General features: G+C 53.5%; 1 protein-coding gene across 1 annotated transcript; it reads left to right on the top strand.

Moving 5' to 3' along the window:
• The first annotated feature begins 2,006 nt into the window (after positions 1-2,006).
• ALDH4A1 (aldehyde dehydrogenase 4 family member A1) lies at positions 2,007-13,236 on the top strand. The gene is made up of 15 exons (XM_017833492.1): positions 2,007-2,071; positions 3,106-3,199; positions 3,475-3,567; positions 3,656-3,703; positions 3,987-4,142; positions 4,515-4,664; positions 4,754-4,828; positions 7,090-7,277; positions 8,036-8,109; positions 8,569-8,765; positions 9,136-9,183; positions 9,525-9,677; positions 9,941-10,062; positions 10,785-10,903; positions 11,589-13,236. The coding sequence occupies exons 1-15, from the start codon at positions 2,037-2,039 to the stop codon at positions 11,699-11,701; spliced, it is 1,665 nt and encodes a 554-aa protein (XP_017688981.1). The 5' UTR covers positions 2,007-2,036; the 3' UTR covers positions 11,702-13,236.
• Positions 13,237-15,162: the final 1,926 nt, after the last annotated feature.

Raw genomic sequence — 15,162 nt, 5'->3', positions numbered from 1 at the left:
TGGAGGGGGAACACTGAGGGCTTGAACAAGCCTTTGGCAGAGTAGTGAAGAAACACTTGATTCTTTCTTTTTGTCTGTTTTTGTGTGTAGTTCAGTGTCTTCAGACCCTTCTGCATTTGCAGGAGCTTTTCAGAGCTTCTCTTTTGAAGAAGCAACAAACTGTGTTTAAGAAATGGGTACTTGATTGTAGAAATCACAATTCCCTCCTGATTTGAGGCACTCCAACAGTGAAGCACTTCTGAAAGTGGTGCTTTTGGGTCTGGCCACCTCCATTTTTGTGGTAAATAATGATAATACTTAAAAAAACCCCTGGGGTGGCTTCAAACCTGTGTCATTCCTGTGGAAGAACACCCAGGACCACATTGCCACCTACCTAGTGGGGCTGCCCAGGCTGTTGACCCCCAAAATCCTAAATTTCTATTTTATCAGAAAGGGTTGAGGATGATTAAATCCTGGTCACTAAACACACTTTTTGTGGTTTCACCAAGACACACAATTCAGTCCTTAAAACACCTTACTGTGAGTAAAGTGTACGTAGCTACGTTCTGCCAAAAATGATTATTTATTATTTATCGTGCTGGAGTGGAGGGTATTGATGACTCTTCTCTCTCGTGCTGTGTCACTTCTTGTCAGTTCCTCTTAGGTCACCTATGAATTTCTTTTAGACCCATGACAACAGACTACTGATCCGTGTGGAAATGCCCCTGGATACCGTCCACTTGTAAATATTGTGCTTTATATTCTGTATATTAGCTAATTTTAAAGAAAAAAGACTGGACTGGTGATGCTATTTGAGCTGTGGCAGGGGAAGGCCAAAGGATGAACCAGCTCCCACACTCTGGAGTCGGGATGTGGCTGGAAGGCTGTGCTGGGGAGACCAAATGGTACAAGACAAACCTGCTGATGATGGATTTTGGACCATTAAACGCTTTAAAAATCGAATCTTTGTCATCAGGAGCCCGAAAACACCCACAGGGAGAGCCAGGACCGTTCGCCCTCCTCTGAGTTCAGCAGATTTGCTCCGTTTTTCCTATTTTAGTGCCAAAACCAACCCCACGAGCCCTCCCAGGTCTGCTGGCCGGCTCTCCACGCTCTGCTCCAGGTCCCCATCCCGTCTCCATCCCTCCGTCCTGGTTCATCTCTCAGTGCCAGACCCCCACGGGCTTCTCTGTGCGAAGGCAGGGTGGGAACTTGTCTATGAAACGGGTCCCAGTTGTTTTCTGGTGACGAGGAAAACACAAAAAACTATAAAATAAACACCAAACTCCTGGTTAATGGCTCTGTGTGTTAATTCTTGGGGTGGAAAACATCCTGAAAGTGAAAGTATTTGGGTCTGAGGAGAAAGGGATCATCCTCGCTCCCTAAAACCCCCAGCCCAGGTGATTTGGGGTCTTAAAATAGCCCAAACTCCCCTCAAAATTAGGTTCTTTCAGCTTAAAACATGCCTCTCATTGGAAATAAAAATACCCTCTGCACACCTCAACCTCCTTCAGGTCCCGTGCCCAACCCAGGCCCCCATTTTGGGTTAAAATTCCCCTTGGGTTAAAATTCCCCTTGAGTTAAAATCCCCCCCCCCCTTTTAGGTAATTTTCATTCCCAAAGGGGCTTTAAGTTGCTTTTCTCTCTCTCCCCACTCCCGGAGCCGGGACCCGCCGAGCCCCGCGTCCGGGCACAGCCTCTCCTTCCCCTCGAGGTGCTTTTCGTTGTTGTTTTTTTCAGTATTCCTCTTTTTTTAATCGGTTTTGGCTCCTTCCCACGCCCCGCCCCCTCCCGCGTGCTGCCGCGCCACCGCCCCTCGGGCCGGGCGCAACCACCGCCGCGCGGGGGGGAACACGCGTGGGGACACCCCATTCCCGCCCCGCTCGGGGGGGCACCACCGGCAGCCCCACGCACGGCCAGGGCGGGTATGGGGCCTCTCTGCCAGAAGCCCTTTACCCGCCCCTCTTTGAATTTATTGTGTAACGAATGATTTTGTCCCCGCCCCGCCGCCCCCGCGGTGGTTGGTGGCGGCCGGCGGGCAGCGCGGCGGGGCCGGGATGTGGCGGGGGCTGCGGGCGCTGCGGGGCCGCGGGTGAGTGCGGGGTCCCGGCCCTGCCTTCCACCTCCCGCTCCCACCCTCCGATCCCCTGCCTGGGAAAAGCCCCGGTCCCCGCAGCCCTCTCGAGCCCCTTCTGGCCGTGTCCCCGGGCATGGCGGGGTGGGAGCCCCGCGGGGTGTGGGCTCGGAGTCCGCTCGGGCTGCTCTGCCGGCCCTTCCATCCCCCCTCTGGCCGGGAATCATCCCGCTGCCAACCGCAGGCGCTTCCAACCATTGTTTCCCCTTGTTTTCCATCTGTTTCCCCCTGTTTTCCCCTTCGCCCCGCCTTGTTTTCCCCCTTTTCCCCTTTTTCACCTGTTTTCCTCAGTTTACCTCTTCTTTTTCGTTTTTCCCCGTTTTCACCCGCTTTTCCCTTGTTTTCCCTCTTTCCCTCCCGTTTTCCTTCCTTTCCCTCCTTGTTTCTCCCCTTTTCCCCTTGGTTTTCCCCTTTCCCCCCTTGTTTTTCCCTTTTCCCCCTTTGGTTTCCCCCTTTTCCTCGTTTTCTCTTTTCCCCCTTGTTTCCCCCGTTTTCCCTAGTTTGCCCCCCTTTCTCCCCTTGTTTTCCTCCTCTTTTCCCTTCACACTCTCCCCCTTTTTCCCCTTTTCCCTCTTTTTGTGGACATTATCGCTGAGCTGGGCAACTTAACGCCCGGTGGGGTTGGGAAGCTGCCAAGGTCCAGCTCTGCTTGGGGCGGGGTCAGAGATGCCAGGCCGGCTTTTGCCCCCTGGACTTTGCCGGGAGCTGGCAGAGCGTTGGGATGTTGGAGCAAGCCAGATCGATTCGGAGCTCACCCTGCACCTCGTGCCTTAGAAATGCCTTTTCCAGCAGTTTTTCCATAGTGCGGAGAAGGGACGTGTGGCCGGGGGCGATGTCCAGGCTCAGTTCCCGGCTCTGGCATCATCATCCTATGAGTGCAATGGGGCACAGGCGGGATACCACGGGACTGGTGTGGCCGGGGAGACTGGGATGAAGGTGTTACTGGGCTGTTGGGAAGCAGGGATCTGGAGGGATTCCTGCTCCTCCTGCAGGCGGAGATGTCAGCACCACTCGGCCATCCAGGTGACCAACGAGCCGATCCTCGAGTTTAAACCTGGGAGCCCCGAGCGAGCAGTGCTCCAAAAGGTACCACTGCTGGATTTTGGGGGGCTGGAAGGGCCTGGGTTGTGCTGCTCCAGGCTCTTCCTGGGGGAGGGAAGCCCCATCCTGCCTGGTTTCTGCTCATTCCCTTTGGAGACAGTTGTGACTCCTGTCTCCAGCCCATGGACGCCCCCTACCCAGGGGACCAAAGGAAGCCTGTTCCCAGGTTCCCTTTGCTCGTGGGGTGATGAGGAGGATGGATGGAGAGGGAGGGCAGCTGGATGCTGCTCCCACCACTGTGCTCTCCTGCCTTTGCTCAGGCCCTCGCTGACCTGAAGGGCAAGACTGAGGAGATCCCGTGTGTGATCGGGGGGGAGGAGGTTTGGACACCGACCGTGCGGTACCAGCTCTCGGTGAGTCTGGGGGAGAGCAGAGCAGGGGGAGCTCTGGAAGGAGGAGCTGTTGGACTGGTACCTATGGAGGCTTTTCTCCTCTTTTCAGCCCTTTAACCATACGCACAAGGTGGCCAAGTTCTGCTACGCTGGCAAGGTGAGCACATCTCGCTGTCCTCCCTTCTCTAGGGGGAAGCAGCAGTATTTTGCCTGTGTGAGATGCAAATCACTGTTCATTTGTGAGCTGGGAGGCTCCAGAGGCAGCTGTTGGTTTTCCAAGTCCCAGGGATCTGGAACAAGTCCATACCAGGAGCTCCAGATTTGGGATTGTGATGGGGCAGTGGCTGCTGGGGTTTGTGCCTGGGGGTGAGTGACCCCTCGCTTTCTCTTCTGCCCTGGTGGTGGGTTCCTCCTCGTTACCTTTCCCCTTTTTTCTGCAGGAGCTCATTAACAAAGCCATTAATGCTGCCTTGGCAGTGAGGAAGGAATGGGACCTGAAACCTGTCCAGGACCGAGCCCAGATCTTCCTGAAGGCAGCTGACATGCTGAGTGGCCCCAGGCGAGCAGAAGTGCTGGCCAAAACTATGATTGGGCAGGTATGGGGGATACAGGAGGGACCTGGTGGATAGCTGGGGCGAACAGGAGAGAATCTGGGGAGCTGGGAATCAGGGAAGTAGGGCAGGCAGAGCTGCAAAGGTATTTTTTGGCCATGGGAATGGCTGAAGGTGTGAGGGAATACAGAGTGATCCTTGCTCTGCTGAGAGAAAGGAGGAAGGTGAAGCTGGGAGCCAGGCACCCTGGGAACAGGATCAGCTTGTGAGGGCTTGTAGGGGCCACATCTCTGGGAGCTGAGCACAGCTCCTGTGTGAGAGGCATCCCACAGAGCTCACCTGGCCGTGCTGTGCCGCACTGCTGCTGCATCCCCCTCCCCCCTCCGTGCCTTCATCGTCTGGGGCCTCTCCTGGCAGGGCAAGACCGTGATCCAGGCGGAGATCGATGCCGCTGCGGAGCTCATCGACTTCTTCCGCTTCAACGCCAAGTACGCGCTGGAGCTGGAGCAGAGCCAGCCCCTGAGCGTGGACGTGAGCACCAACAGCATGGTGTACCGGGGGCTGGAGGTGAGGGAGGGCTCCCACCTGCTGCACTTCCCCTTTTTGTCCCAAACTGGGGTGTGGTGGCTCCCACTGGTTCCTTTCCTCCCCCTCAGGGTTTCGTGGCTGCCGTGTCTCCCTTCAACTTCACGGCCATCGGGGGCAACCTGGCAGGAGCTCCAGCACTGATGGTGAGTGTGTGGGGTGTCTGGGGAGAGCCAGAGAGGGAGAGGACGGTCTGGAGAAAGGCTGGGAGAGGGATCTGGTCTCTCAGATTGTGGTTTGGCTGCTCCGGGATCTGCAAGAAATGAATTTAAGCCTCCCCGTGTCAGTAGGACACACGTGGGGTCCTGTTCTGAATTCCCTTTGAATTCAATCAGCAATTAGACTCAGACATCTTTAATTATGATAAGTCATCCCAGTGGCCACATTTTCATTGGACAGGTGTGATGGCGTTTCCAGGAACTGCCCAAACATGCTCTCCCAGGGTTTTAATTTTTAAGCAAAGTGTGTTTTCACTCCCAGCCTGGATTTTGGATCCAGAGAAGGGAAGAAATACGAAGAGAGGGTTTGTTTTCTTGCCTGATGCTCGTCCTGTGAATGGGCCTTTGGGGTGCTGTCAGGACAGGAAAGTGTAACCACTTTGTATCTGCCCAGATTCCTCTTGGATGCTGCTTTTCAGGTATGATGGGGTAAAGGTAGGAGAGGGCAGGTCGTGGCCCTGGCATTTAGCTCTGAACTGGGAGACAGGAGATCCCCATGGACATGAAAGATGGTCCGAAAAGTCAAAGTATTGGTAAAAATAATCTCTATATGCGTCCCACCACCTGGAGCTCAGGAATACCTGCATTTGCAGGGTGGATTTTGGGGAGAGACTGGTGAATTTGGGCTGGGATTCAGTAACTTATTATTGCACTGAAAAAAAACCCAAACCACAAATTATCCTAAGCTCTTTATTAATTAGGCTCAGATTTCCTGCTGGCCCCAAAGACAGGCCCTCCAGCAACAGCTGGAGGTGGAAGAGACTGGAGAACACCAAGCTTTTAATTTGCAAATGTCACATTTAAACCCATATTTGAGGTGAAGCATTTGAACCTGTTGCTTTTGTAGGGGAGGAATGGGGAGAACAAGGAAGAGGGTGAAGCTAACACAGAGCTGGGAAGTTTTCTGGTGGAGGGAGGTCATTTCTCCCATCCCAGGATTCCGTGGAGGTCTTTGGCATTGGGAAATTTGGTGATAAGCTCACCCCAGAGCGGATGAGCTGTGCTGGGACGGGGTGAGCCTGTGCTGGCAGGTCTGAATGAAGGTCTGCATCCTGCAGTGCCTCCAGCACTCTCTCCTCGAGTGTGACAATGAATTCCCATGGGGATGCAGGAGGTGATGGAATCCCCCTGCTCTCCCTGGGGCAGGAGCAGAAGGGAGCAGGGCACCAGCAGGTGACTTGAAAAGCTCAGTGGCAGGTGGTACCTGGAATTAAATTTAGGAGAAAATGGTACTTAATAAGGAGATGTTAATTAGAGCCCCAGTGTTTCAGCCACCACAGTGCTCTTCCCAGGGATTTAAACGTATCTCTTGCTTCAGTAGCTGGAGCGATCAATGCAGTTACTGCCATTGCAGCATCGGGAACAGGATTTCCTCGGGATCGGAGCAGTCACTGCTCCACTCTGGAATCCAGGCTGCTGGGATTGTCTCCAGTCATGGCCTGGGGTAGATTTCCCAGTTGCCTGGAGAGTTTTACTGAGTGTGATTTAGTTTTCTCACTGTTTGGAGTGGAAGAATTAGAGGGGCCCAGGAAGGAGCTGTGCCTGCACGACCAGCCCTGGCAGGAGCCTGGTCAAGACAAAGTCTAAAAATCCCCCTCATGCCCCCCTGGGGCTGTGGCCCCATGCAGGGGGGCCCAGCAGTGTGACAGGGACACAGGGCAGTCGCTGGGCCCCCCGTGCCCGTGCCTGGAGCTGCAGGGAGGACGCTGGTGCCGAGCCAAAGGGGTGGGGTGTCCCCACCGGTGTTTTCCAGCCCGCTGTGCTGTTTCCTTGTGCACATTCAATCCTGGCCTGAGGTCTGGTTTCACTGCTCTGCCTGGCGCAAACACCTGCTGGGTCGGGCCCAAACCTGGTGGCAGCACTGGTGACATCATAGCACATTTCTTGGCAGCGTTGTCCCTTTTCCTGAGACATAAACCAGGTCTGTGTTTCCAGCTCCTCTTAGGGAAGGCAAAACTCATCCCTGGGCAGGGAGGGTGTGGAAGGCTGGCACAGCAAGCCGGTGGCATGAAGGGGAGTTTTGTGCCTTCAGCTGACCAGGGTGGTCACAGTCCTTTCCAAAACCAGTGATGTGGTAGAGGTGGTTGTGAGTGACCCAAAGGTGCCCTCGCTCTGTCTCACCCGCTGCGGGACAGGCGTGTTCCATGGTATTGAAGCATTTCTCATGGCTGTTGTTATCCTGTCCCCAGGGAAACGTGGTGCTGTGGAAGCCCAGTGACACTGCCCTGCTCTCCAGCTACGCTGTGTACAAGATCCTCCTGGAGGCCGGGCTGCCCCCCAACGTGGTGCAGTTTGTGCCGGCGGATGGGCCCGAGTTTGGGGACACTGTCACCAGCTCCGAGCACTTCTGTGGGCTCAACTTCACTGGGAGTGTGCCGTAGGTTGGGAAGGGGGGTGGCAGGGGGAGAGGGGCTGGGTGCTCCTTTGGCAGTCCTTTGAAGTCACAGAGCAGGTTTGAGTAGGGCAGACACAGATAACTCTCCATTATTATATGCTAGAATTAAAATAGGGTTTCAAACAGGTGAAAAAAGTGTCTAAACCGGGTTTTCTTGTCACTCAAGGCACAGGAATAGCCAGACTTGATGCTGTGACTTGGCTCAACAAACGGTGCTGCTCAGGGTGGATTTGCAGCCCTGGGCTCTGGCCAAGTGCCATGGGGTGTCAGTGATGCTGAGCTGGTGATGCTGAGGGCCCTGGCAGTCTCCACGGGCTGTTAAATCCAGGGATCCCCCTCCCCCAGCAAGGACATGCTCAGATGAGCATGGGGCTGGAAAGGTGGGAAGCTCATAGATTAGTATTAGTGGCTATGCCTCCTGATGGGAGGTCATTTGCATTTTTATTGTTTTCCAGCCAAGAGGTTTGTCACAGTAAGGACCAAAAGGAAGGGGGGAAAGGGGAGGAAAAGAAACTTCTGCCAGATGCTTTTCCCTGTGACACTGCAACAGTTTATTTTTAAAACTATGGAGTTGTTGTGTAGAGCCTTTGCTTTGATATTTGCAGTTTCATTCCCAACATCTCTTCCTCTTGCAGGGCATCCCTTCTTTTGCGGGTGGCCCTTCATCAGGGGCTTTTCCGAGTGCCATCCCTGTGTGCAAAGGCAAAAGTGCACTAACCAGCTCCTCCTTCCTCTTCCAGGACTTTCAAGCGGCTCTGGAAGCAGGTGTCCCAAAACCTGGATCGCTACCGCAATTTCCCACGCCTGGCTGGAGGTAACTGCCAGTTCTTCCACCGTTTTAGAGGAGGCCATGCAGGGATGGGGGGGTCCAGTTTCTCCTCTACTTGGGGAGAAACTAAAGTGAGGGTCAGGATTCCTCTCCTTGGGAGCAGAGGACACAGTAAATTTCTGGATATTTAGAGGAGTTATGGCACCAACAAAGGATGGGCTTTAATGGTGTGGAGCTGGCACTTGGGTGGGGGACGGTGGTGCTCTGGGGCTGCACAGCCTCCGTGCAAAGTTTGGGAGCTTGGGTTGGTGCTTTTTCCAATAGTTTTCTAAGCCTGTTCCAGCTCCATGAGCTCTGGGCTGTGCTCTGGGGATCGTGGCACTCCCTGTTCCCTGAGGAACCGTGGACCAGGCAGGGTGAGCACAAGAGTCCTGGTGCTTCTTGGAGCTGTCACACCCCTGACGACTCCTCCCTCTCCCCTTTTGCTCCCTTCTCGGTGCCCAGAGTGCGGCGGGAAGAACTTCCACGTGGTGCACAGCTCGGCCGACGTGGGCAGTGTGGTGAACGGGACCCTGCGCTCGGCCTTCGAGTACGGCGGCCAGAAGTGCTCGGCCTGCTCCCGCCTCTACGCCCCCGACTCGCTGTGGCCCCAGATCAAAGAGAAGCTGCTGGAGGAGCACGGGAAGATCAAAGTGGGAGATGTGAGCGGAGCTGCCGGGAAGCTGAAGGGCTTTGCGGCTCAGCGGGTGGTTGATGGGATTAGAGACTGCGGTAACTGGCTACTAATTCCCATTGAACCGGCTTTTTATCCGCTGCTTCTCCCCACCACAGCCCCTCCGTGCCCCCCTTCAGCTTTTTTTTTAGTGATTAGAAATTAACTTGTAGCCAGAGTCTGCAGGAAGGATTGTGAAAGTGGTGAGTCCTGCAGACTAATTGAAAAGGGGAGCTTGAGCAGAGGTGTGTTTGGAGCAGAGGAAAGTGTTATTTGGGGAATTTCAGCTCCTTCTCATTTCAGAGTTAACTTTTTGGCACAGTGTGTATTTGCATCACCTCCTTTCTACCTTCCCACAGCCTGCCCAGGACTTTGGGACGTTCTTCTCTGCCGTGATCGATGACAAGGTGAGTTCACTTCTCCTGGTGCAAGAAAGTAACACTACCTGGCTCTCAGAAGTGTGAGGTTACAAGGTTTTTACTTACAGCAAAATAGGAACATCGGTAGTAAGTTAGAGCTGATTATCAGCTGTGTTGCATGTCTTAGTCACTGCTCCTCTTGTAAAGTGGGTTATTTCGCTCAGAAGTTCTGTTGAGTGTGAGGTTCAGAGCACTCAGGACTGTATTTCCGTCTCCCACTCCTCCTAAGCTGGAAGAGCACTAAGAGCAGCATATCCCTGAAAGGATTTACCCAAACATCTTTTAGACCCCCAAACCCACCCCCTTTTTTATTCTTCCCTTTTCCCAAGTCCTTTGCGCGGATCAAGAAGTGGCTGGAGCACGCTAAGAACTCCTCCAACCTCACCATCCTGGCCGGGGGCGGCTGCGATGACAGCGTGGGCTACTTTGTGGAGCCGTGCATCGTGGAGAGCAAAGACCCCCAGGATCCCATCATGAAAGAGGTGAGAGCACCTTTGGGGAGGGGGCAGGAGAGGGGCCGTTGGTCCCCATCCCAAAATCCCTGTGAGATGTGTGATGAGCTGCCCAGGGCTCTGTGGGAAGTTGCTTCAGGGACATTCCTCTTCATCACAGTTTAACTCAGGGGGTGGTGGAGCACCCACTGCTTGTTTTGGGCAGCTGTCCCCATTGAGGGTGTTTTTGTTGGGCTGCACAGGAGATTTTCGGAGGCTGTCCCCACTGAGGGTGTTTGTGTTGGGCTGCACAGGAGATTTTCGGGCCGATCCTGACGGTGTTCGTGTACCCCGAGCAGCGCTACCGGGAGGTGCTGGAGCTCATCGATACCACGACGCCTTACGGCCTCACGGGGGCGCTCTTCGCCCAGGAGAAGTGAGTGCCAAATTCCCAAAATCCCAAAATCCCTCTGCCTGTTCCCTGCTGGGGCAAGCCACGGATCTTCCCTCTCTCCAAAGGAGGACAGCAAGCATTTCCCATGATGCTTGTGCTGCTCTTAGCCCTCCTCCCGTCAAGGAGGGAAGGGGGCAGCTTTAAAGTGGTTTTTCATCCCAAAATGATTTTTTTCAGTAAGAAACTATCCCAAAGGAACATTTGGAGCATATGGGAGGGTGCACCCACAGCTCCCCTCAAGCCAGAGGAGGGCTAAGAGCAGTATTACCTCAAAGAGAGACCATCCATAAATTATCATAAAATCATGGAATGCTTTGGGTTGGAAGGGACCTTAAAGCCCATCTCATCCCACCCCTGCCATGGGCAGGGACACCTTCCACTAGCCCAGGTTGCTCCAAGCCCCATCCAACCTGGCCTTGGACCCTTCCAGAGATGGGGCAGCCACAGCTTCTCTGGGCAGTGAGAGATAATTAATTACCTTCATTTTATCGCCATAAAACTTAGAAGGAGAAACAAACTAAGGAACAGGGATAATTTCAGTAGCCAGGAGCTGTTTCAGTGTGTGTTAGACAACATGCAGCCCTGGAAACGTTCACAAAGAAACACAAAGATGCCTTTTGCCCAGTTTTAATGGCTCCAGGGGAGCAGAGGCCCCCCCAGAGGCATTTGCTGTTGCTGTGGCAGCCTTGTCTGTCCCTCCCCAGGAGGATCATTGAGGAGTCCCGGAGCCTCCTGCGCAACGCCGCCGGAAACTTCTACATCAATGACAAGTCCACGGGCGCCGTGGTGGCCCAGCAGCCCTTCGGAGGCTCCCGAATCTCAGGTGAGACCCAAAGCCCTGCCTGGAGATTCCCTGCACGGCCCTGCTGAGCTGCCTGTCCCGGTGCCTAAAATCAGCTCTAAAAGAAACCCCCTGAGACTCCATCTGGGGGTTTTAGAAGGCAGGTTTGATCATTACGACCCTGGATGCACGAGAATCTGATTTCTTCCAAAGCGTGGTTGCAGAGTTACAAAAGCCTCTTGCTTTCATTTAGTTCCCTAACTAACAATTCAAAGCATTACCTGATACTGTTACACCCCCTTCCAAAACCGCCCCTCCCTTAGTACCACCCTTGACATGCCTCCCGAATTTGAGGCGAAGGTCCCAAAGATACCTTGTCTTCATCTTCCTCATCTTCTTTCTTGGTCTTTGGCACAGTATCTTGCCTTCTGGAGCAGTTTCCAAGCCTCTGAATAGCTTTGGTCGTGTCAGGTGTTATGTCTCTTTCTCAGTACATTTGTACAGATAGAAAACTCTTCACCTCATTAAAATCCCTCGTTTGTTAAAATTCTTAACAAAGAACGTTTACCAGCATTTCAGGAATCTTGTACAAAGGTACTTAGCAAGCTAAAAGTACTAATGAGCTATCCTTAAATCTTATAGACTACACATTTTAAGGCGTCAGTCCCTCCAGGCGTGTCCTTCCTCGTGCTCGTGGTCAGCAGTGCTTTGTTCCCTCCCCAAACAGGCACCAATGACAAACCTGGGGGTCCCCACTACATCCTGCGCTGGACGTCCCCCCAGGCCGTCAAGGAGACCCACGTGCCCCTGCGGGACTGGCGTTACTCCTACATGCAGTGATGCCCTGGGGCCCCTAGCCCTGCCCTGGCACTGCTGAGCCCCAACCACAGCTGCAGCCTCACAGAGCACTTAAATTACTGAGCTCTAACCTGACCAGCTTAGGTTTTCTTTCTAAACAACAGAAATGATCTGTTATTAGGTTGTGGACTCAAAAGGCCTTATGGTTTCCTTAGTTGTGTGGGATGTGGTTTCGTGGTGAACGTGGCAGTGTTGGGTTGATGATCTTAAAGGTCTTTTCCAACCTAAGTGACTGTATGTGAGCGTGCTTAGTTAATTAATTAAGGGGTGGTTGCAGAGGCAAACCTGGACTCCAGTTCTCTTTTCCTGCCATTTTTTCCGTCCCCAGCAGTCCAGCACAATTCCTTCTCAGCTGGGCTGAGAGGGAATTAGAGCACGAGACGAGCATTAAGAGGTTGGCCCTTTCCCTGTCACTGGTACAAAGCAATGTCCCTCACTTTGTCCCCAAGGCCTCCTTTACCCCCTCCAGCAGGAATCCCTGGATGTTGAGGTCTGCCTGTACCAGCCTTCCCAGGTGGTGTGGGAAGCCAGGCTTGTTTTAAACTCCAGATCAGTGTGGTGGGAGCCCTGAGTCGTGTTTTCTCCCCATTCCTCAGCAAGAGCAAAGCCTCCCATCCCTCAAAATATTTGGGAAGCAGGAAGGGAGCAGGCAGGTTGTGCCAGGAGAGGGCAGCTGTGGTGCTGCTTGGAAATAAGTTTAAGTGCCTTATTCCATCCCTCCAAAGCCCTCAGTGGGCACTGCCTGCACGAGACCTGTCAGGGTCTGAGCTCAGGGTGGGCTCAGACATGGGGCAGAGGAGCAGCAACACTCTCCTTGGTCCCCTTGTTTTATTACTGGCTGTCAAGGCCTGGGAACACTGTCTCCAGTATCCCCATAAGTTGTTGGTTGCTCCCACTGCTCTGATCCTTGTGTGTGCACTGGAAGGAAAGATCTTCAGAGATGTTTCAATCATGGGAATGTTCCTGCACAAGCTGCTCTGGTGGATGTACTGTCCCCACCACCCCTAGGAGGAATTTAAGTAGGAGCAGGAGATGCTGGGACAGCAATGAGAGGTCCAGGACCCCACTCCCATCCCGAGGAGCTGCTCTCTGACACAGCCCCATCTCTGAGGCTCTGCCAGCTGCTGAGTTCAGGAGTTAAATCAGAAATTTAATTAGTTCTGACCTTTGTGGCCTCCAGTTGCTCCATCAGCCAGGACTCAGCGGTGGGACCTGCAACATAAACAGGAAAAGGGATCTGAGACACGAGGCCTTGAGTCCTCCCAGGATCAGTTCTAATTTATAGATGTGTTTGTTTCTAACACCTACAATTAATAACTGCTCAATTAGCAGGATTTGCAGATAAAGTGGATAACCCTGTTAAGGCTGTTGTAATAAGCACTAGGTATTGATCTCAGTATTGATATCAGTCCGTGCCTGGGCTGGGGCTCAGGGTACAGGTCAGGGAGGAGTGGCAGTAATTCCTGTGGATCCTGGTTCAGCTAGAAAAATGTGCAATAAAAGAGATTACAAGCCTCTTTATGTTGTTTCGTGGATTATTTCTTCAGATTGTTGCCAAATAAAGAGTGAAACCAAATGGGCACTTGGGACCTTTAAATAAAACCAACCCACTATTGTATTTTCTGCTAAAACCAAGACATTCTAAGACTTGTGTGGGGAGAAAGAGGCAGAAACAATAAGTAAGTGCTTCATTCAGAATCCCAGAATGGTTTGGGTTGGAAGGGACCTTAAAGCCCATTCCAGCCCCTGCCATAGGCAGGGACACCTTCCACCAGCCCAGGCTGCTCCAAGCCCTGTCCAACCTGGCCTTGGACACTTCCAGAGATGGGGCAGCCACAGCTTCTCTGGGCAACCTGTGCCAGGGCCTCCCCACCCTCACAAGGAAGAATTTCTTCCTAATATCCCATCTAACCCTGCCCTCTTTCATTTTAAAGCCATTCCTCCTTGTCCTCATCCATGACACTCCAGAGCATTCTGGTGCTGCTGACTGGGAGGGCACACAGGAGCCCAGCTCACCAAAAATGCCCCAGTTCCACAGCAGGGAGGAAAACCCCCAATCTCACACCAGTGGGGAAAGGACTGGACACACTCTGACTGCAAGGATGGGCTCCAAACCCCTGGAGATCATCTGGGTGGGACCACAGCAACATCCTGTCCAGCCAAGTCTCCTCCTGGCCCCCAGCTTAGGATAAGCCCCCTCTTCAAATCTCCTCCAAATGGTATTCCCAAACATTCCCAGCCTGTCCCAGTCTCTCATTTAAATCCCATTAAGGGCTCTCACCCCCTTTACAGGCAGCCAGGAGATCCAGGGAGCCACAGCCCTGGAGCTGAGCGTCCGTCCCAGCCACTGCTTCGGCTCACGCCTTTTATGCCTCAAGGCCGGAGTGTCAAGTGGATTTTTGAGCCTTGACTCTGAATTTCATGGCTTTTGTGACTCTAAATCAGTCTCCTAATGCTATTTAAACGTTGGCTTTTTGAAGCTGATAAACACTTCGGTGAGTGTTTGGGATAGACGGGGCCTTCCAGAGCAGACCCCCGGTCATGTTCCTGCTCCAGCATCCCTGTTTGGATGCCCATGGAGCTCTCTGTCCTCTGCCAGGATGGGGAAAGGGGCCTGGGGAGGACACAGGGGCTCTGCATGATCCCAATAAAGACAGGCAACAGGTTTGGAGCACTCTGGTAGGGCTTCAGTCCCATTCCCGTGTGCAGCCTGGCTCTCAGCAGTCCCCAGCGCATCCCAAAGCTCTGGGCTGTCCATCCTCGGAGCCGGGAGCCGGCTGGGAGGCTGAGCCAGGTTCTCACTAGGAAGTGGCAGATTTTCCCCTCTGATAACACGCAGCTCCATCTGCTTCCCGTTAGCGGCCCCGGCCGGGGCTAATTGGCAGATCAAACCCTCCCATGTCCCGCGTTAGGAGCGGCCGGAGCAGCCCTGACGCCTCTTGGATGGAGCCCAGACACCTTCCCCGCCACCCTGGGCTGTGCAGGGGTGCTAATGGGAACCACCCGGAGCAGCCCAGGGGAGGAACAGGCTGTGAGAGGCTCGGAGCCCCTGGCAAGAGGAAAAGTGGGAATCCGAGTCAGCGCGGAGCTGTAAATCCCTGGGGAGTGAAGGGGGAGAGGCAGAGGGTGGGCAGACACCCTGCCCAGGGAAACCTGCAGCACCTAAGTGTGACCATGTCCCCCACCCCCGGGGCTTTGCAGGGACCCCAACGTGTCCTGGAACATAGAGAGGCTCTGGAAAAATGTATTTGGTGCCCTATTTCCACTGGCTGCATCCTGCCAGGATTTAGAGCAGCAGCCCCCTTGCTATTTTAGCACTGAGCAAGGATGCTTCTGCTTCCTGGGCAATTTAAACATTAAAAGAAAAATTAAAATGTAAAAATTAAAATTAAATTTAAACGTAAAAATGTTTTAAATTGCCCAGATTTTCCATAAAAGAAAAC

This window comes from Lepidothrix coronata, unplaced genomic scaffold (genome assembly GCF_001604755.1).
Source record: "Lepidothrix coronata isolate B3197 unplaced genomic scaffold, Lepidothrix_coronata-1.0 Scaffold214, whole genome shotgun sequence".
Classification (NCBI taxonomy): Eukaryota; Metazoa; Chordata; class Aves; order Passeriformes; family Pipridae; genus Lepidothrix; species Lepidothrix coronata.
The sequence above is the reverse complement of the archived record's forward strand: the minus strand, read 5'-3'. Positions and strand labels throughout refer to the sequence as shown.

Excerpts from the sequence above, each read along its gene's own strand:
- ALDH4A1 (XM_017833492.1), top strand. The coding sequence starts at position 2,037 with ATGTGGCGGGGGCTGCGGGCGCTGCGGGGCCGCGG. Across the intron at positions 3,568-3,655 it reads CCGTGCGGTACCAGCTCTCG|CCCTTTAACCATACGCACAA; the intron begins GTGAGTCTGGGG and ends TCCTCTTTTCAG. Across the intron at positions 10,904-11,588 it reads CGGAGGCTCCCGAATCTCAG|GCACCAATGACAAACCTGGG; the intron begins GTGAGACCCAAA and ends CTCCCCAAACAG.